We start from the raw sequence: 20,838 nt of genomic DNA on the forward strand, positions 1-20,838 counted from the left end.
CTCCATGCAAGGACATCACCTTGCACTTCCTAGTTCTTCAGAACCACCACTGCATGACGCATCTCCACCCAAGGACATTGCAGCACCCCACACAGCACACTGGAACCACCACTGCACTTTGCATTTTCTCGCCAGGGCCTCACATCACTACTGCTGAGCAATGCATCCTCAACGCGGGACTCCACATCTCTTTGCAACCAGGATTAAGGTACTGTCTTCAGCTGGCCCAAATGGGTCCCTGTAGCCGCTTCTTATGATTTTGTCACGGTCCAGTGTGACCAGATAACCACAGTTGCCACTCTGTGCTTCTTGTCGCTATTTTCACTGAACTCTTTAAACTTGCATATCTCTGACTCTGCTGATTGGATTCTCGTTGTTTTGGTCTTGGTTTATTTTAGAACATTTACTCTAATTTACTAAATCATTACCTGGATCAATAAGGAATAATATTGTTTGGCATGTTTTTATTCAAGCATGTGTTGTAGAAATGATTTACATTGTGTCTTATGACAATTGTTTTATGTCTTTAATTCCGTTATGCAGTGTATTGTTTTTTCTAAGGATATGTTATATTCTAATGTAGATTATTGGTAGCAACCTGTTCCAGAGGTAATGGGTTTCCAGAACAGAGTGCGGATCTGATGAGAGAGAACTGGGAGAAGGAGCTGGTGCTGCCAAGGGGTGTCACAATCTCACTTGAATAATAAACCTTCACAAACTGATCTGCTCAAGTGTGGTCTTTAAAACATCGGACCTTGGGAATGTGGAATGTGGCAACGTGCGATCACCAAACAGAAGGATGTCATTCATTCATCATCTTTATTCAGTCAAAATATATTTAGACCATAAAAGGATGGCTGTCTGTTTTCTGACCACTGAGTCATGACCATTAGATGTCCTTAAATCTTTTAGTCACAATACATGTGCTGACTTGTCTTTTTCTACTGATCATCAATCAGTTCAAAATAAATGTGGTTGTCCTCAACATACCTTGGAAAACAGAGCCTTAAGACCCTGACGAAATATGCAAACAGAATCAAAAAATGAGAAAGAGGTCTTCTTCATTCGTCTTTTTGCAGGTCTATCTCTCACCATAATGTGCAAGCCTTTTGCAGATTTAGCTTTGTTTACATACTTTGGATTTTGGGGTTTTAAAGTGCAGTGAGAGGCCAATGTCTGCCTCATTATCTTTGCCTGTAGCTTTCATGACCGAGCCATTTTTGTCACTCCTAGCCTCAATTCCAGGGTCTTGATTTCATGTGTCTTTGGGGCACCTGGGACCTGAGAATGGTTGTCACCTAAAAACCATCATCATGAAATCAATGTATTTGGTGGCTAGGGAACATCAAATGTAGAGAGGGATTCATTACCATTTTAAGCAGATATCCCTAAAAGAACCTCAACCCGTCAATCAAATGCAGATACAAATATCACCCAGTGTCTTCGGACGACAAATCTAATGTGGACAACACAAGAAACTACACCGTAGTAGAGACAATTCCTTGGTGATAAAATTACAAAGTTGTTTAATTTGTTAATGTCAGTAAGAAAACTTATAAAAGACCTAAAATTACGACAGACTACAGGACCAAACATGATTCTTCAAAAGAGCTTCATGGGTCTAAATGACTGGGGGAAAGAAAGACTAATAGGCAATAGTCCAACTCTTCAGATCCTCTTGACAATTTCTGGAAATTTAGGATGAGGAGTGTAATTGTACCAAGAACTAAATGAAGAGCTGGAGTTCAGTCAACTGATTAGCCTTACCGATGTCAATCAGAAGATCTATATTAACATCATTTTGAGTCACATGACACAGGGGATATATGAACACAAACCCATAAAAATCACACAAGGCAACCTTCAAAATAGCCTGCCCACAGTGAGCCAGATAGTTTCCAGCACCAGGCATGCAGGAAAAAATGCCATTATTACTGATGTTCATGGATTGCAGCCAATCTTCTGACATCAAGGAAAGTGAATAGTTATGTAATGCGGCCCGAGGAGAAGTGAAGGTCGCAGACCAGTCTTCCCCTAGGGAATTCGGGCAAACACCGGAAAGGACAAGATGTGGGTGGGATTAGAGGAGTAAAGGGAAGGGGAGGGAGTTGGGAGATTTTATAAGGTGTCGGAAGAGGAGAATCAGCCTCTTCTCAACGCCTGAGCACCACCAGGGGGGACACAGAAAAATTTTGAAGACATGTCTTAAGCAATGGGCTTGGAGTGGTTTTTTTGTCTGAACGTGCCAGTTTAGGGCAGGTTGCAGAGCAGAGACGTTGCGGTACTTTGGAGGGGTGGTGAGTCACATACGGGTGGATACACCACTCGGGAGGGGGGGAGAACGGTACACGGGTGACTGATAGCGGGGTGCCGGAGGCAATGAAGGAAATTCAACAGAGGATGCTCAGAGGGCAAGTGAAGGTGAGAATAGGGAGTGGAAGGAGGTCACCGAGTGAATGAGGAAGAGTCAAACAGGTGAGATGGTTTTGAGAAGGATGAATGGAGAATGAGTCTGTTTGGGATGGGGGAAATATATTTATTGCATTTATGTACTATGTAATAAAGTCTAAAGGATTGCAACCTGGTCCTAATAAAATGGCCTTTTATGCTTCAAGTAACAGCGTGGAGTGTGGTTCTTGCTCGAACTGCCTCGAGATGCGGGCTCCCGGGCTCTTTATTATCTTTCCCGTTACGTCCGGGCCATTCCAACCTAGTCCGACGCAACGGGAATGGGTGAATGACACCCTTTGCTTGGGAGGCTACATGGAATAATCCATGTAGCCTCCGGAAACATAACAAGCTCAGGATACTCTATTCTGGTTCTTAAGACACTGATAGCCCATGGATCACTTTTAGCCACAACAGAGAACTGCTGCAAAAAAGTTTACTGGAAGGTCAAATCACAGCACACTGGTAGACGTATGAGAACAACTGAAATCTGTAAGGTGCTCAGTTGCGTGGCATATTGTTACCAATTCAGATGATAAAAGGAATTACCAGCCAAACCAAGCCACACAGGTAAAGCGCAACTCATAACTGATTTCAACTGGGTATGCCACCTATCACTTTGTAATTAGAAAACATATTTGGAAATCAGTGCAAGAACACCAATTCCTGTTATACCCACTTTACAAGTGAAAAAGTTGTAATATCCAAGCATGCCCACATTCCAGAAGGAAGCTCTAGATTTTCTTTTGCAAGCAAACAAGTATGGTGAAACACTAAGGGCAAGATGTACATAGATTAAGGTTTGCGAGTACCTAATAGTGAATTTTTGCGATTCGCTATTAGGTAATCTTACACAGTTATGTGCTACAGTGTGTTTTTCACGGTTTGCGATTCCCGGTAGGTCGCAAATTGACCTACCTCATTAATATTCATAAGGTATGTCACAATTTGCAAAAAACACAGTTGATGGGCAGAATGCAGAACAATGTCTTACATTCACACCAGTACAAAGATCTGGGCCTAAATCCATCGTTTTTTTGCACTCCACACCACCCTAGGTCAGACAATGGCTATATGCAAATCAGCCTTGACCCTGTGCCTCATGGGAACTGTCCAGCCCGAACTACGCAAATTGACCTACCTCATTAATATTCATAAGGTATGTCACAATTTGCGACTCATTGGGAATCGCTAAAATCACAGAGATGGGGAGCAGGCCACCATTTCTTTGACTGCTATTAAAAATAGAGCACATTTTTTTTGTTTGCTTTTTAAACGCAACCCTTTTTCCTTAAAGGGATATGGAATGCTTTTCAAAAACAAACATTTTCATTTCATTTTTTTAAGTTTAGGCAGTGGTCCGTGAGACCACTGTCTGCTCTTAAAAATACTTTTTTACAACCACTTACAAAGGGGAAGGGGTTTGCGACCTAAAAAAGCATCATAAATCTGGCCTCAAATTATTTTCTAGCAGAGCTAGCAATTTCTTGACCTCAGCTTTGGTCACTTATTGCAAATGCTTTCCACCCACTATTGTTTGTGTAATAATAGATGGTTTGCCTGTTTATTGTGTCATAATCCCATTATCTTAGTGATCTTTTATTTAGTGTTCTAGTCCATGTTTCATCTTAGGGTGTTTAAGGTCTATGAAAAGCCAGTTTTACCTTACCATGGTATGCTGCGTCTGCTGAGTCCTTCAGTCCCAGCATCCGGAATAACGTTATCTGACTGAAATCACGCTTCTGGATGAGAGGGACACGCAGCATTTCTGCATCTGACAGCTTCAATAGAGGCTAAAGCATTCCGTCTGAGTCCTCTGGCATCCCATGGGTAATGTGAACTCCTTTTAAAGTTATGGGCCAAAGTCTGCGCCTATAACACCAAACTCTAAAGTTTTGAGCACGCCACACACAATACAGGTAAGCATATTCACTCGTCATTGGTGAGTGAATATTCTTACCTGCATTGTGTGTGGCATGCTCAAAACTTTAGGCCCTGTACTCCTTCGGTTCTGGCAGCGGCCAAAAGACTAGTAGGGGAATTCTCGGCCAAAACATGTAGACCCGACCACTAGGTGTTGGCGACCAGTTACTTATCCACTGAACACAAACTCTTTCTTTTAGCCTTATCCCTATCCTGATTCTCTTTGTTTGATAAACTTTTCTGGGAGATAATTTTAACTTCTCACTACTGTCAACATCCAGACAGCCTCCATCCTGGTGGAGAATGGTTTCATCACTTGAAACACAGAGCACTCAAGTGACAGACCCAATTATGACACTATCCACCAAGCCACACGAGCGGAGATAATACACACCGCAAACTATGAACGTGTGGTTGAGGGTCTCCGAGACAATTTTCTCTGAGACTCTGGTATATCGACATATACGGTTCATCCCCCCGCCCCGCCCCCGATTAACAGTTTGAAGTCCTGCTAAGACTGTCGTTCATATCAGCATTGCATGCCAACATTCACAATGCCACATAAGTAACGCAATATCAAGGTTGATACACAATCACCTGGTGAAAAGCTGATAAACAGCGAGCAAAGGGTGAATTTGATATCTTATACAGAGTGCGGTGCCACTCACTTGTATGCTAGAGGCTTGGCATCCTTAGAGTTCATGCAGGGTTTTGTTTCGTAAAAAGGACACTGAAAGCGGAATCACAAGCCTTTTTTTGTATTTTAAAGGGGGCAGGGAAGGCTTCTAAGGCATTGATGGACACTCCTGACCCCTCCATTAACCTGCCCCTTAAATTACCCTTACAGGGCTATTTAGGTAGTGAGAGTTGAAAGCACCACCCTTTTTAAGCCCAACTCTCTCCCACATTGACCATGAGGATTAGGTTGGCAGGTGTGCATGCAGTACACACAGTGTTAACCCAGCATCTCCAAGGGCCATATCTCCCTATTGTCTCCAGCATGCCACTAAGCTTTTTGTGCCATACATAACTCATTGGACAGATGAGGCAGGCCTGCCTAGATTCGACCATGTGAACCTGTCCCGTTAAATGTGTTACTCCACTTTATACCTCTTTTTCCCCTGTAAAAGTAATAATAAACATGTACTGCATAACCTCGGAACATAAAAGAAAAGACACAACATTATTATGTCATTTTGAATGAATTAAAAATAGAGAAGTCAACTTACCAACAAGAATTCCATATGAGAAAAATAGAAAATATATACTAGGAGCAACACTGCTTAAAATCAGTCCTCCTGCCACCATGAATCCACTAAAGATTGTTACAGGTCGTGCTCCAAAAGTAGACACACACAGACTACACACTGGACCTATGAGAAAAAAATCACAATGTTAGTTATAATACTTTGAATGTATGTATATTTATTTGAAACAGATTTTAATTTTGAGAGATTATTACAGTTTTAAAAATATGGTGTTTTAAATTCCTATAGCTTTTTTGTCCCTCTTGCCATGATGAATTACAAACATGAAGCCCTTGTGCCTCCCTCCCAAACTATAAAAGCCCCTTCACTCTCACTTCCTGTTCCTTTTTTGTGTATCTTTCTTAGGGCAGGCGCGGTGCTCTGCTGCCTTCCAGCCCTGCGGTGCTCAATAGAGTTGGTGCTCAGGCAAGATTCAGCTTAAAAATGCAAAAATCAACACGCCTGTGGATGGATTCCTCATAATGACGGGCATGCTGGTGAGTGTTGTTGGAAGGAGGGAAGGGACTTGATTACCAGTGGGCTTTTCAACCCTGACTGTCTTTCTACAGGCTTGAGCACGCACGTCTCTCTCCTCTCTGCTTCTGGGTTTAGGAGTGCGGGGTCTACCACCGGCCTGGGGAAGGGGGGGGGCATTTCATGGTCCAATCAATCAATCTGGGAATTGTAAGCCCACTACTCACCCATGACGGTCTCAAGGCGCTGGGGGGGGGGGGGGGATATGGGGAGCAGTTCCATTTAGCCAAAGAGCCAGGTCCTAGGAGCCTTCCTGAAGGAGTTCAGGGAGGGGGCAGCCTAATGTTGATCGGGAGCTCGTTCTAGGTCTTGGCCGCGATATAGGAGAAGGCTCATCCCCCTACTTTGGGTTTGCGGATGTGTGGGGTCTCGGCGAGGATGCGGTTTGCGGATCGGAGGTTTCTGCTGGGTACGTGGAGGGTGAGTCTATCATTGAGGTATTGGGTCTGGTGTTGTGTAGGCATTTGTAGGCGTGGGTGAGTATCTTGAAGGTGACTCTTCTCGAAGGGGAGCCAGTGGAGCTTCTGTAGGTGTTGGGTGATGTGCTCGTGTCGAGGCATACTGAGGACGAGTCTGGCGGCGATGTTCTGTATCGTCTGGAGCTACAACCGACACAATATGTAGGCAGCGGGACGTCGGTTGAATCGAGCCCAGTCGAAATACATACTGATGCGTATTTTGAACAAGAGGGCTAAGAAATAAAGACTACATTCAATGTTTTTGCTCTCGATCTATCTGCATTGATTGCTGATATCATTGGGAGGCTATTCAGCCACCACATCTCTTTGATTGTGGATCATTAAAATAAAGCTTAATTTTATCCACAGCACGCTTGAAGGAACATTCATCTCCATACTAAATGTCTTGAAGATGGTCTACTGGATATATACTATATTAGACCGAAACATCGACCTTCACACCTATTTCTTACATTATTGGATTGAAGGACATGCTGCCTGTTTAGTCGGTGACATTTTCCTATGACTGTTTTTGAAAAGGTGTTTACAATATTAACAAAGAGGTGTTTTGTAATATTGAACCATTGTGAACTTCTGGTTACATTGTTTTTTATGGAATATCTTATATACATGTTTCTGTACCCTTTGCAAATTGTTTTGCTAATACAAATCTAATTGTTTGAATACATATAACCATGATTAAGAATTTTTTTGAGGATTTGCTCATATGGAAATAATTGAAAATATATTTGTAGAAATTGAATTGTAAGCTACTGGACAGAGCTTGTTAACATTGATTGCAGAAACTAATATGAATTTATAGTTGAACAAATCCCTTGTAGGCATATGTACCTGACATTGTCTTTACAACAAAACATCCCTCTGATCTCCCTGGGAGATTGTATGGTGACAGTCGACCTTCAGAATGCATACCTGCATGTCCCTGTACATCCGGATCACCAACCATTTCCGAGGTTTGCACTGGGATCATCATATTTTCAGTTACAAGTGCTGCTCTTCGAGCTGAACTCAGCTCCTTGTGTTTTCACGAAGACGTTGGTTCCTTTAATGGCTGTTCTCCATTAGCAGGAGATTTCCATCTTTCCATACCTGGACAACTGCCTGGTCAAGTCGATGTTTCTTCTCATGATGTCCTCTCATGTGGTGACACTGTTGGATCTTCTGTCATCTCATGCGTTTCTGATAATTGTGACGAAATTTCAGTTGAGTCCAGAGCAGAATCACATTTTTATAGCGGCCCGGTTCAGGACAGATTTGGGCATTGTCACTCTGCCGAACTCGAGGGTGGTCAAGATTCAGGAACATTTGTAAGACCTGTTGCCAGTTCCTTTTCAGGCGGTCTCACACTGGATGAGGGTGCAGGGGGGATCTGGCTGCCACTATTTTTGGTTCTTTGAGCCACATGCGCGGCCACCACGGATCAAAGGTAGGGGCTCGGGTGCAGGGGATGACGCAAGGGAATTGGGTATTAAAAAATAAAATAAAAAACTACCTTCTCGCTGCGTCTCTCCTCTGTAGTCCTCCTTCACTGGCCTGAACAGGAAGCGCACACAGGATCCCAGTCAGTCAATAACAATGCTGCCTTAGCAGCATTGTGATTGGTCTGAGCACCGTGTTTCGGTGCTCAGACATGACTGGGAGCCTGGGCATGTACTCCACACAGGCTTTAATGCAGCCTGCATGGAGACCATGCGAAGTCCACAAGACTGTTTGGCCAGCCCAAGAGGGCCGGCCAATCAGACATTGCACACTTAGGAGGGTGCTACCACTCCTGCTCTGCCCCCTCATGCAAAGCTGCGAAAGGAGAAAAAAAAATGATAATAACGCGAGTTATTATCATTTTATTTTCCCTTTATTTCACTACTAAAAAGCAGTGGGGCGATGCTCCTCCACCTTAGCAGAAGAGCCGCTACTGCTGAGCCAGACGGCACCTCAATATCCTCATGACATTCATCCTGAGTCCGTGGGTTCACAGCTTGCAGGATATGCCTTGTCTTCCCATAGTGACAGATGTGACACGGCTGGAGCTGGGTGGGTTTTTCCCTCTAATAGCTTGAATAGAGTTATTTTGACTGCTCATGTATAGATGATCATCACAACGGATGCCAGAGAAAGTGGTTGGGGGCATAGTCGGGGCCTCTCCAGGTCAAGGGTGTCTGGGATGTCAGCCAAAGCTGCGGGTCCTCCAAATGAAGGGAACTGGAGGCTAGTTTTTCTGCACTTTTCTCACCTGACTTTGGGCAACGATGTTGTCATTTAGACAGACAATACCACTGCCAAGTCCTATGTAATTCATCAGGGGGAAGAGGACCCTGTCATTGCTAAAGATTGTGTATCAGCTCTTTCTATGGCCTCAGTCCCATGTGTGTACTCGCTGGGCCTCTTATATTCAGAGGGTTCTGAATTCTCAGGCCGATCGCCTGAGCAGGGAGATTCCGTCCTCCCAGGACTTTTGTCTCTCTTCCCGGGTGTTTGCCAGGATTTGTCTGATGTGGGGACGCCCCCTGTTGGATATGTTTGCGAGTGTTTGCAATTCCCATCTTCCCCATTTTTTTTTTCTAAGGGGAAAGAAGGTGTTGGCTTCGAGAGTGGGTGCTCAGACATGTCCTTGACCATCCTGCCTGATGTTTGCTTTCCTTCCATTTTCTTTAATCCAGAAGTTTCTGATTCGGCTATGGGGGAGCAGGCACAGGTCATTCTGGTGGCTCCAGCATGGCCTTGCTGTGTCTTGTTTCCTCTTCTGACAGCGATGAGGGTGGGTCAGGAATGGCAGCTTCCCCTCTGGGTTTTCCTGTTCTCCAGGTCAAGTCTCTTGCTAAGATCAAACTGACGGACTAGAGGTGGAACAGGAGGGATTGATTTTTCAGGGCCTTTCGGACTCAGTGTCTTATTCTATAAAGGCTTCCACAAAATTGTCCACCAGGTCTTCATATGCCAGACACTGGAAGAATTTTCAGAAGTGGATCTCTCAGAAGCAACTGCTCCTGTATCGCTTCCTCAAGTCCTTCAGTTCCTTCAGGATGGGTTTCATTTGGGACTCGTTTTGGCCACTCTTAAATTTCAGTGAGTCGCCATGAAGGCTTTTGAGTCCCCTTGTGTTATGTGCCTGAGTTAGGCCCATGTAGCAACGCAGCACATTTCCTTACATTGCCCTCTTTCTGGACAATAACTTTTTACGATAACCTCTTGCACATATTCATGTGCATTACAATGTTGGATTTGTTTCTCTGAAACTGCTTTGCTTCCACATTTTGTTTTGCGCAACATTATTATGCTGCCATCAAGTACAAGGCCTTTGTACACGCTGTACAATGTCGTTCTATCTTCATCCACGGGGCAACAGAGCTATCTGTAAACCCATAATAATGCTAATTTGTATATACATCACAAGGATGCTTTTTATTATAAATACATAAGCATTTCTGGGAGTTAGACAGAGAAGACAAGCAGCTGCCCAACATCTCAGGAAGGGGTGTCCAGTTTGTGACCAAAACAGGGTTCTACATTCTGCCCCGACAGGTATTGGGGTTGTATAATCCGGTGGGGGGATTCTTGGAGATATATATATGTGACCAAGACTGTGGAGACAGTCGAAACGCGTAATGGTGGGCGAGCTAAGCAATATGCATTAATAAAGCACCTTTTTGTTTGGCACCAGAACTGGGTTCAACTCTTCGTTCGTTAATCCGATTGAATTACTAATTGGTGGCGCAGGCTGCGCCGGACGAGTATTGCTATATATATATATATATATATATATATATATATATATATATACATATACATATACATACACACACCCTCTAGACACATGTAGGGTAGGGATAACAGGAGTTCGCCTAATTCCTATATTGTTTTATATGCCAGCATATATACACTGTTCTTAGTACCATAGTGGAACTATACCTGCTATTTAATATTTTGGTACTGGAAATCACTTACATATGCTTCTGTCTAGCACTTGTGCTCTACAAGAATAACATTGGTTCAAAAAGTATATTGAAGAACATCCCTTTGTGTATTCTCTGTTTACTTCTGAGGACAAGAGTGAACAAGTGACTGAGCGAAAGTGCCCTTGATCTGTACCACGATCCTGAGCGGTCAGGTTTTTCATTTTCAGAGGTTGCCAGAAAGCATTTGCTCCTTGTGCAGTTTAGGGGGACTTATTTTGGCACTGTGAGCTAACTGGTCTCTAGGCCAACATATACTAAGGGGGTGCAGGGAATCAGTCTAAACACCTGACCCAAAGTTTATGCTGTTCACAAACGTGCAAATCCTACTGATTATTGGGAACAACATGACACTTGGGGTGGTTTGGAAGACAAGCATGGTTTGATTTCCAAGGTTTTTGGGGGGGGGGGCTCTTGAATCTACGCCCTGTCCCTCAGGAAGTGTGCCCTTTCTAAGACTTGCAATTGGTGCTTCAGGCTCTAAAATATCCCTCTATTGAACCTTTGTCCTCAGGGGAAATTCGTTTTGTGACACTTAGGATATTATTCCTGATGACCATCACATATGACGGGGGAATTGGGCTCCCTTTGTCTCCCTTCATTTTTTAGGTTATTTGATGACAGGATTGTCCTACAGGTGGACCCTGAGTTTGTTCCAAAGGTGAAGTCCATGTTTCATCTGCAACAGGAAGTGATTCTGCCTGTTTTTTGTCCAGCTTCTCAGTCTCCAGAGGAAGAGGCTCTTAATTCTCTTGAGCTTAGGAGGGAGGTTTTGAGCTAGGTGGAGAGAATGTAGGAGCTCACGGTTTCCTCTGCCTGGTTTGTTAATTTTAGTTCCCTTCGTTGTGTTGGTAAGCCTTTTTCTCAGACCTTAGGCAGGTGGATCAGATCTGAGATTACTTTGGCATACAAGCAGTTCGGTATGTCGTCTCCTCTGGGGATCAAGGGGAGGTTGTGGAATGTGGTATTCAATGGCGGAACTTCATGGGGCCTCTTGGTAAGAAATTTTTTGGGGTCCAAGGTCTTGAGGTGCCTGATCTATTGAGTTCTGAAGTATTGGCCAATGTGATGTACCAGTTGGTTTGTGTTTCTTGCTGACTAAAGTTTTTTCTGAATTATGGTTCCAGTTCCAGTTTGTGGCTTGCATACATCTCTTGTTTGTAATTCATAACAGTGAGAGGTAAGAGGAAGTAATGCTTCGATTACTTACAGGTAATTGCATTACTCTGAGTCCTTATCTCACTGTGATGATTAACCCCTCTCTCCCACCTTGTCTGCCAGTGTAACTGTAAGGTAGAATAGGCTTGGTAAGGTACAGGAAGTAAGGAGGAGGAGGGGCCTTTAAAAGCTTGGGAAGTTAGATACAAGGCCCTCTTGTTTGAAATTCATCACGGCAGTGTAATGCAATTACTGATAACCAATTAAAGCATTATTCTCCCTCACTCAAAAGAGGATGTGATAAGTGTGTGTAAGCATGTGGCTGCCATGGAGTCTCACTGAAGTTTTGTATCAATGATTTCTACTTGCGGTTCACGGCCTGCTATCCCCATACAAGTCTGCTACAGCATGGGCCTGAGCAACAAATTATTATTTACATTAGCTGACATTTACCATCATAATATATTGGATTTCCACAAACAATATGGAAAAGCATGCATGTTTTTCTGCATGAGTAAATAATGGTAAGGGACATAAAAGAAGAGGGAGGGGTCTTCCAGGGAGTGAGGGATTTGAATGCTAAATCAGAGAAATACCAATAAAGTTGAACCTGTGTGGGTAATCATCATTTTCCCAGACTGGATACACAAACCTGAGTTTCCAACTCGAAAAGTAAATAACCCACATTTTTGGGAGGTTTAAGTGGAGGAATTTCTTCACAAGGAAAATGTTGCTCTCTGGGAAAAAAGTGACAAATATATAGGCATATTACGCTTAGATTTTCGGATAAAATTAGTGGGTTGTTCGCTGATGAACCCTTCAACTGAAGTAAGTGAAGAGAAGGAAGTTTACAAAAACAAATATATGTGAGCTTTAAATGTGCATGGGCAGTGAATTGATATGTTTTCAACTCCTTCATAAGAGTAAGTCTCAGACAAACTTAGGGGAATATTTAGAAGCCCTCACCACCCCCAGAACGTCACTTTTTTTGCGCTTCAGTGGCACGGCTCTATATTCCATATTTAAAAGGTGGCGCTATGCCACTTTGCGTGGCTTAAGGCCACCTTGTAAATGTGCCCCGTTCTACCACAGTCCTCTGCAGCAAAGGGTGTGCAATGTGTGTTGCTGTGGGCGTTCCACAGCAACACACATTGCTTTTTGACGCTGCCCCAGATTTACAACGCTGAGTCTACGCCAAAAACTAATGTTATGGAATACCAGGTGTCAGAATGGATCACGTAAGGTACAAATCACCATTATTGTTTATGTGCAGAAAGATGTCACTTCCTGCACATAAACTATCATCCCTTGCAGCATGATGGCAGGGGAGTCAGCGCTGCCACTAGGCAGCTTTTTTTTGCACCAGCACTAGGAGAAACATAGGGGTGCACCATATTCTTGTGAATACAGCGTATCCCTGCGTTTAGAAAATGTCAGCAGTTCTGCGCTCCGAAATTGCATTGGAAATATGCCCCTAAACTTATTTGTCTACTCAAATGGTTACTCCTGCTATTGTGAATTGCATCCATGGCTCCTAGTTGAGGAGGGGACCCATACTTTTTTCTTTGCTTACCAACAAAAATACATACACGAGTATGGTTATGTGCTATGTGCAGTAATTAGTTCCTAACCAAATGTTGAGTGTAAGCATTCGCCTCTGAAGCCCCACTTTGGAACTCAAGTCTTTGAAAGATCACCTGCTCATCACATCAAAAGAAGGAATCTGATGAACCTGTCCGTTACTGCTGAAAATTGCAATTTATCGATATGTTGTAGTTATAGATTAAACTCCCATATCCCAACATAGACATACTTTTTAAGTTTGATGTTAATCAAGACCTTTTGATTTTTATAACATGATGTATATATAAATACACTAAAATGCAGGTGCTCTCAGCCAGCTCTTTTCATCCATTCATCTATTGCTATGCCGTTCACAAGTTAGGATTTTTCTCAGTTTAGGAGTAGTAAAGTTAGGACTCCTAACTTTACTACTCTTAAACTGAGAAAAAACCTAACTTTAAGACTTTCGGTAGTCACAGAAGGCATTTAGGAGTCCTAAAGTTAGGACTCCTAACTTCTGTGAATATCGAAATGAGTAAGTGCCTTCTGTGAATACCAAAATGTGTAAGTGCCTTCAGTGAATACCAAAATGGTAAAAGGTTTAGGATTTTGTCTTAAGTTAGTTCTGTGAATCGGGCCCCATGCACTTTGCAAGGGGGCCCTTCCAGTTTCGTTACACCACTGAAACATACTACTTACACCATGTTACTGTAGGACGCAAATCTGAGCCCCCGTTTATCTAGTTCCAGTCTGGCTGTCAGCAGGCCAAAGCATGCTGACCTATTTCTCCTGCTTTGAATCTCCTAATGAAATATGAATGGGGCTTTACGTTGTACTACGGCCTCCCTCTAAGCTTTATCCACAATACAAGCAGAGGCCAAATTTACACTCAACTTCCATCACCTGTTTCGCTATGGTGTCCCAAGAAGTGATCTATCAAAGTAGACCTAGGCTCTAATCGGACAGGGTCGTACGGGAATCATAAATTAGAAGTGTGCACATAAGGAAGATCACCAAAATCAACAAATGACAAAGAACTGCAATTGAGACTTACCTCAGGTAAAAATATTCAGGAATGCAGGTTATATGACTGTTTAGGTTAAAATTAAACAATGTGTTGTGAGTCTAGTTTAAGTTCCAGTAAGACTGCTGACGAGGCTGACTCATCCCGGAATTGAGGCGGGAGATGACCCTTGAGATTTCCTGTGCTGAAGAACTGAGGCTGTGTTAATCATCACTTAAACTAACCCTCATCTACTTCTGTGATCCTCAAGCACATGATTAACCACTTGAGCGGGAATGTTAGCTAGATTCCTCTGAAGGACATCTTAAAAACTGGAAATATGTAACCAAAAAAGGAACTTCCCTGCTAGAATTTATGATTCAAGTTAGACAGCAGCAGGAATCTGCTTCCTTGCCGTACTTTATTTTAAAAAGTGTGTCTGCCCAGACTATGTCGTAGGTAGTTGGATATCTGTGTCCAAGTATCTCTGGGTGACTATGTGTGTAAATATGCAAGGATAATTGAGACATTCATGAATCTCATATGCAGCATTTTTAAACTGTGAAAGTACAACAAATCCGCCGCATGAATAGCCTGCAATGCATTGGTCGCAGACCCCTCCCCCAGCGCATAATGTTCGACAAAACCGCATGAAAAAATAATGAGTTAAAAAATGTCTGTCCGATGTTGACTGACAAGCAGTGCTGCGAACGTTAGTTTCTTTCTGGTCGCCTTGACCTCACAAAGATTTATATTTTTTTATGTGCAATCTGTTCTTCAAAAGCTGGAAAGCGGCGTGAACTTGTGTCCTTGTATCTTCTGCGGGTGTTTACAGAATTGAAATTTGGCAGGCATTCAAGCATGAGTGCATATATATTGGTTAAATAAATGTGAAAATATACTAACTTCCGCTTAATTTTTCCACAAAACTCCAAATAAATATGGATAAATACAGGCAGTTTACAACAGTACAGTGAAAAAAGGTAAAAAAGAAAATTTGTGCCAGAGCAAAAAAAGCCAGAAAGTGGCTTGGTAGAACTTTGCACCTGCCGAGCAATGGTTAATAAAGTGTACAAAAAAATGGAATACGATGAGCAGAACAGGGTGGAAAACGGTAAGCACAAGAAGGTGTGAGAGGGAAGTAACAGACCTAGTTCAGTGAGTCACAGGGCAACCAGGGTCTACTGGCCACAAAAGTGGGGCTCAGGGTCTTTTGTCTCAGATATACTGGGGTCTCTCCTACGTTAGATTTTCAAACCAGACCAGCACACCCTTACCGCACTTGCTATCAGGGTAGCGAGGCCAAGCAGTACTATGCGTCTACGGGATGTGAGGGAGGTAGATACTCAACACAAGCGGTCAAGCGGTCATATAATAGACTCAATAGGTGAATGTATCACCCGTGCTTCTCTATTAAGAAAGAGAAGAACCCTAATCGCACTACAACTCAGATCTCTACAGAAGGAACATGTGATGTCCCCTTGCCTCCAGAAGACTGGCCATCAACAGTGCCAGCTCTGCCTTACAGCAGCCTTCTGAGTACTCTGGTCCTTGGTCAGTGAAGAATATTGGAAACTGAAACAAAGTGAGTAAGATTTGGCCCTATCTTTATAGACGGTTTTTAGATAGGGGATGTGAATTCACTGTCTGAAGTACAGGAACCTGTTTGCGGGCATTCCTATTCCCATTCCATTTTTTTTGTTGCAGTGCAGAGACAGTCTTTGTCTAAGATGGAGGCTTTCAGAGGAGGTAGTGATCACCCTGGCTCCAAGTAGGAGTACCCAAAACACACGCAAAATAAGTGTAAAGCTCTGCTCCTGGATACAGTCTACCTTTCTCGATGGGCCCAGTGGCATATCTAGGCCTTAGGCTGCCCAATCGAAGTGCAGCGGGGGGGAGGGGGGGATACTGGTGATTCATGCGGCCATAGATAGGGTGGGTTTGATGGGGTGCTGCCGATTCTTGCTCCCTTGTTGGCCACAGGTAAGAGTGGGGGAGGGGGCTCGCCGCCGCACCCAAAATTCATGCCGCCAGGGGCAGTCCGCCCGCCCCCCCAGCAATGCCACTGGATGGGCCACTCAAGGGGAGACAAGAAGACCAGACTCAGCCCAGAAACTTCTCTTCCTCTAACAACTGAATCTACTGACTAATCCCCAGGTCATCAACATCAACCAAATGGCAGTGCTTAGGAAATCGGCCCCTCATTTCAGCGCAGGGTGTGGCCATGACTGTACACTACATGAGCAGACCTGTAGGCATGGCTTTCTCAAATTGGATGAGGTAAAAAGGCGTGTCCAAAACTATGTATTCAAAAATTATATGTTGCAACCACCACTCACAGAACATGTCCCAAATGGCACAGACAGAGGTCTTGTGTCTGTTACAGAGTATACGTTTGGTGTCCCTCATGACCTCAGAGCTTGCGGTGGGGCGCTTGGTCAATTTTGGGGCTAGGCCTTAGCATGCATGCAGGATTTTGTGTGTGCTATGGCCAAAAGAAAATCAGACAGCAGTTGCACAATCAGCCAGGTTATTCAAGACAGGGTTGAACATCACTTTACCAGGCAGGGCACATTCATCTCCGAACAGGATGCAAATACAGACCATGGCAGAGGGGCTAAGAAAGAGGCGGAAGTATGGAGCATGCAGCTGGGGCAGAAGAACAAACAAGGTATATATGGAGTGTTGAAACACAAAAAAGAAACAGTACCCTACAAGCAGCGGTGGAAGGATATAACTCACCCAGCCAGAACACAGACCGATTTGCTCATCGGTGAAAAACAAAAACAGATGAAAAAGTAAGAACACCGAGTCAAATCAACATTAACATGTGAGAAAGACAACATATCTATCCAATCATTACCAAAAGGCTGACCTAAATTGTTTCTAAGTGTATGTTATGTATTGGAAAGAATGGATCAACAAGTCTATCATAAGCCTCAGAATTAACAGGATTGATGAGATTACATTTCCGATTAAGGAAATAACGAGTTGGCTGCACTCTTCACGGTGACAAGATGTCAGAAAGGGTCCTTGTAGAAAGATATAGGTCGATATAGCATTAAGCACCACACCAGATATAGCTGCAAGACAGTAACCACAGTTCACTTATAATTTTTTTTTTTAACCTTCTCATGGGGGAAACAAAAGGTTGTCAGAGTAAAACACACAAAAGTGTGCAGAAATTCGACCTTGTATCAGGGAAAAACATTTACCAAGTACCTTTGCATATCGTTTGACCAACACATACCCCTAATTCCATTAATTCAGGATGCTCTCTGCTTATTTTGGTCTGCTGGGGAGCACAGGACCACAACGCCCATAAGCACCCAGGAGAAGGAGGCGGGCACTTCCTGACAGCCAATGCCTATCAAGTGCCAATGCTACCAGCATTGTGGGATGCTCTCCTCATTTGTGGCCGAGGGCGCATAAACTCACAACTCCCTCAGTCACCCAGGAGAAGGAGGTTGGGTACTTCCTGACAGTCAGCGGTTATCAAGCGCCAACACTAGCCGCAACGCAGGAAGCTCTCTGCTAATTTGCTGTTGCTAGGTGCACAAGACCACAATGCCCACAACCACCCAGAAGAATCAGGCTGGGCACTTCATAACAGTCAGCGCTTATTCAAGCACCTACGCTAACCACTGTGTGGGATGCTCTCTGCTTGTTTTGGGATGCTGGAGCGCAACAGGACCACAAAGCTGACAACCACCCAGGAGAAGGAGGCGGGGCACTTCCTGACAGTCAGCGCTTATCAAGTGCCAATGCTACCAGCAGTGTGGGATGCTCTTTGCTTGTTTGGGCATTCTGGGGAGCACAGGACCACAAAGCCCACAGCCACCAAGGAGAAGGAGGTGGGGCGTGTCTTGACAGCGCTTATTAAGCGCCTGTGCTAGCCGAGGCATGGGACACTCTCCTCTTGTTTGGGGCTACTGGGGCGCAACAGGACCACAAACCAGACAACTGCCCATGAGAAGAAGGCGGGCTCTTCCTGAAGTTCAGCACATATCAAGGCCAACGAGACCTGCAGCTTGGGATGAGCCAGGGCTCTGCTCAGGCCAAGAGCGGGGCCATCGGTGCCCACCAGAACTTGAAAAAGACCTTGTTGCCCTCTTGGCTTTGTGTGCCTTGAGCAACATATCTCCTACTCATATTGGAATCTTTTCTTCTCGTTTTACTGTCTTTGTAAGAATGTATCTAACTAGCGCTTATTGGGCAGCACCAATAATTTGACTGCTGAGTTTTACTCATCTCATGCTACTTAAAGGACTGCCTTAAGCCTGGGTATTTGCTGTGGTGTAATTTTTTACGATGGTTAAAAGTAAGGCTGCAGATGTACCACAGGAGGCTGGTAAACCAAAGAAACAGTCACAATTCAAGGTGAACGCATCCAGCAATTGTACAATAAGTGAGATAGATGTCATTATAGAGGAGATCGAAACAATGCTCAAGCCTCAGTCCCCTGTATCTGCCCCTATCAAAGATAAGCTTATTGCCAAACTTTTCACCAGACCTCAAGAGAAAGTTCAAATATCCAGTGAGCCACAGACATCACTTAGTAGCCACAATGTTACAGCTCTAGTTAATGCTGATGCTCAGCCACAACAGAGCATTCTTCATTTCATGCCCCCACCACATGAAATTGCAGTGACCAGTACAAACAGATTTGCGGTCCATGCAAACGAGGAAGTGGTCAACAACCCTAGTTCCCTTGGGGGATATATGCTCCACAACCCTGGTTCAACACCAGATACTCCAGCTACAAGGAGCATAGACTTTGCTCAAACAGTAATAGAACTTAAACTTGAAATGAATGAATGAATGAAATTAGATTTATAAAGCGCATGGCTGCCCGAAAGCGTCCCAGCGCTAACAGAAAATAGAACAAAAAGCAAACTGAGGATGAAACCAATAATTAGGAGTCCTTAGGAAAAATAATTGTTTTAAGTGCCTTTCGAAACTTAAGATGACAGGGTTCTGCGCGAATCCAATTGGGAAGGGAGTTCCAATTCTTTGCTGCATTTAAGGAAAAGCGGCGACCCCCTCTGCGTGCCTTCATAACTCTGGGGACCCTTGCAAGATTACCACGGTCCGACCGGAGAGCCCGGGATGATTTATAGGGGCATATCAGGCTCCTGAGGATCGGAGGTCCTTTGCCCTGAAGAGCCCTATGGGTGATGCATAGCGCTTTAAAGATGACTCTTTCGCATATTGGCAGCCAATGGAGTGCTCTCAGGGCCGGTCTAGCTGAAGATCTTCTTGACGTACCTGCAAGCATCCTGGCTGCAGCATTCTGCACCCGTTGGAGAATGTTAAAGGTGGCTTCAGGGGCTGCCAGAAACAGGGCGTTACTGTAGTCCAGTCTCGATAGTATTAACCCCTGAATCAGAAGTGTCCTGGACTGGGGAGGCAAAAGAGGGAGAACTTTCCGCACTGACCGGAGCAGTCCGAAGCAGGTCCCTGCAACTTTCTGTGCATGTGTCTTAAAAGTCAGATCGGGCTCAAGCCACACCCCTAAGCTTTTAATTTTGTCCTTTGGTATGGGCAGCTCACCTAGGCAGGAGGGCCAGGCGGCTTTGGGGAAAGATGTAAGGTGATGACCGAGGAGCATAATCTCTGTTTTCGCTCCATTGAGTTTGAGCCGCGAACTGGACATCCAGGAGAATATCTCAACAAGGCAGGCGGAGAGATTATCCAAACATCCTTCTTGTTGGGTTAGCGAGACGACCAGTTGGGTGTCGTCCGCATAGGTGACTGTTTTAATCCCAAAGGGGGCGACTACTTCCTCCAGTGGGGCCATATAAACGTTGAACAAAGTAGGGCTCAATGAAGAGCCCTGAGGGACACCACACTGGAGGGGGGTAGATTTAGACAGCACACCACCTTCCCAGATTCTGAAAGAGCGATTATTCAGAAAGGATGTAAGCCACTTAAGGGCCATTCCTGCAACGCCCAGTTTGGCGAGACGGTGCATTAGAATTTTATGATCCACCGTATCAAATGCAGCGCTTAGATCCAGGAGGATCATAACAGCGGATCCTCCTGAATCTAAGATGCACCTTGCCTCTTCTGCCACCACTATAAGGGCTGGGTCCGTCCCTTGCCCCGGACGAAAGCCAGTTTGAGAATTATTCAGCAGCTGATTGATTTCCAGGAATCCGGAGAGCTGCTGATTCACCATTTTTTCAGCGATCTTACTCAGGCCGGGTAACAGTGAAATCGGGCGGAAATTGGCCAGGTCCAAGGGATCAAGCCCAGTTTTTTTTAAAAGGGTTTTGACCCTGGCCTGTTTCCAGCTGGGTGGCACGACCCCACAAGAAAAGGAGGCATTTAGAAGCTCTGTTGCCACTGGGGCAATAGTGTCTGCAATCTTCTAAAGAACATACATAGGCGCAGGATCGGCCGGGGAGCCACTTTTCATGGAGGATAGGGCTTTACAGAAATATTCCCTAGTAATACTGCTCAGAGAGTCAAGCCGGGGGCCAGAAATAGGTGCCAAATCTGTGTTATCATCTGGTGCAGGGAGATTCTGT

General features: G+C 44.3%; 1 protein-coding gene across 3 annotated transcripts in view; it reads right to left on the reverse strand.

Annotated features, from left to right (window-relative positions):
- The window catches only part of SLC16A9 (solute carrier family 16 member 9), a 246,081-nt gene that overhangs the window by 34,063 nt on the left and 191,180 nt on the right, over positions 1–20,838 (reverse strand). For all 3 annotated transcript variants that reach the window (XM_086921751.1, XM_086921752.1, XM_086921753.1), the window contains exon 3: positions 5,601–5,744. In XM_086921751.1, the coding sequence (XP_086777877.1) occupies positions 5,601–5,744 (144 nt within the window). The remainder of the gene's footprint in view (positions 1–5,600; positions 5,745–20,838) is intronic.

This window comes from Lissotriton vulgaris, chromosome 5, assembly GCF_964263255.1.
Source record: "Lissotriton vulgaris chromosome 5, aLisVul1.2, whole genome shotgun sequence".
NCBI classification, from domain to species: domain Eukaryota; kingdom Metazoa; phylum Chordata; class Amphibia; order Caudata; family Salamandridae; genus Lissotriton; species Lissotriton vulgaris.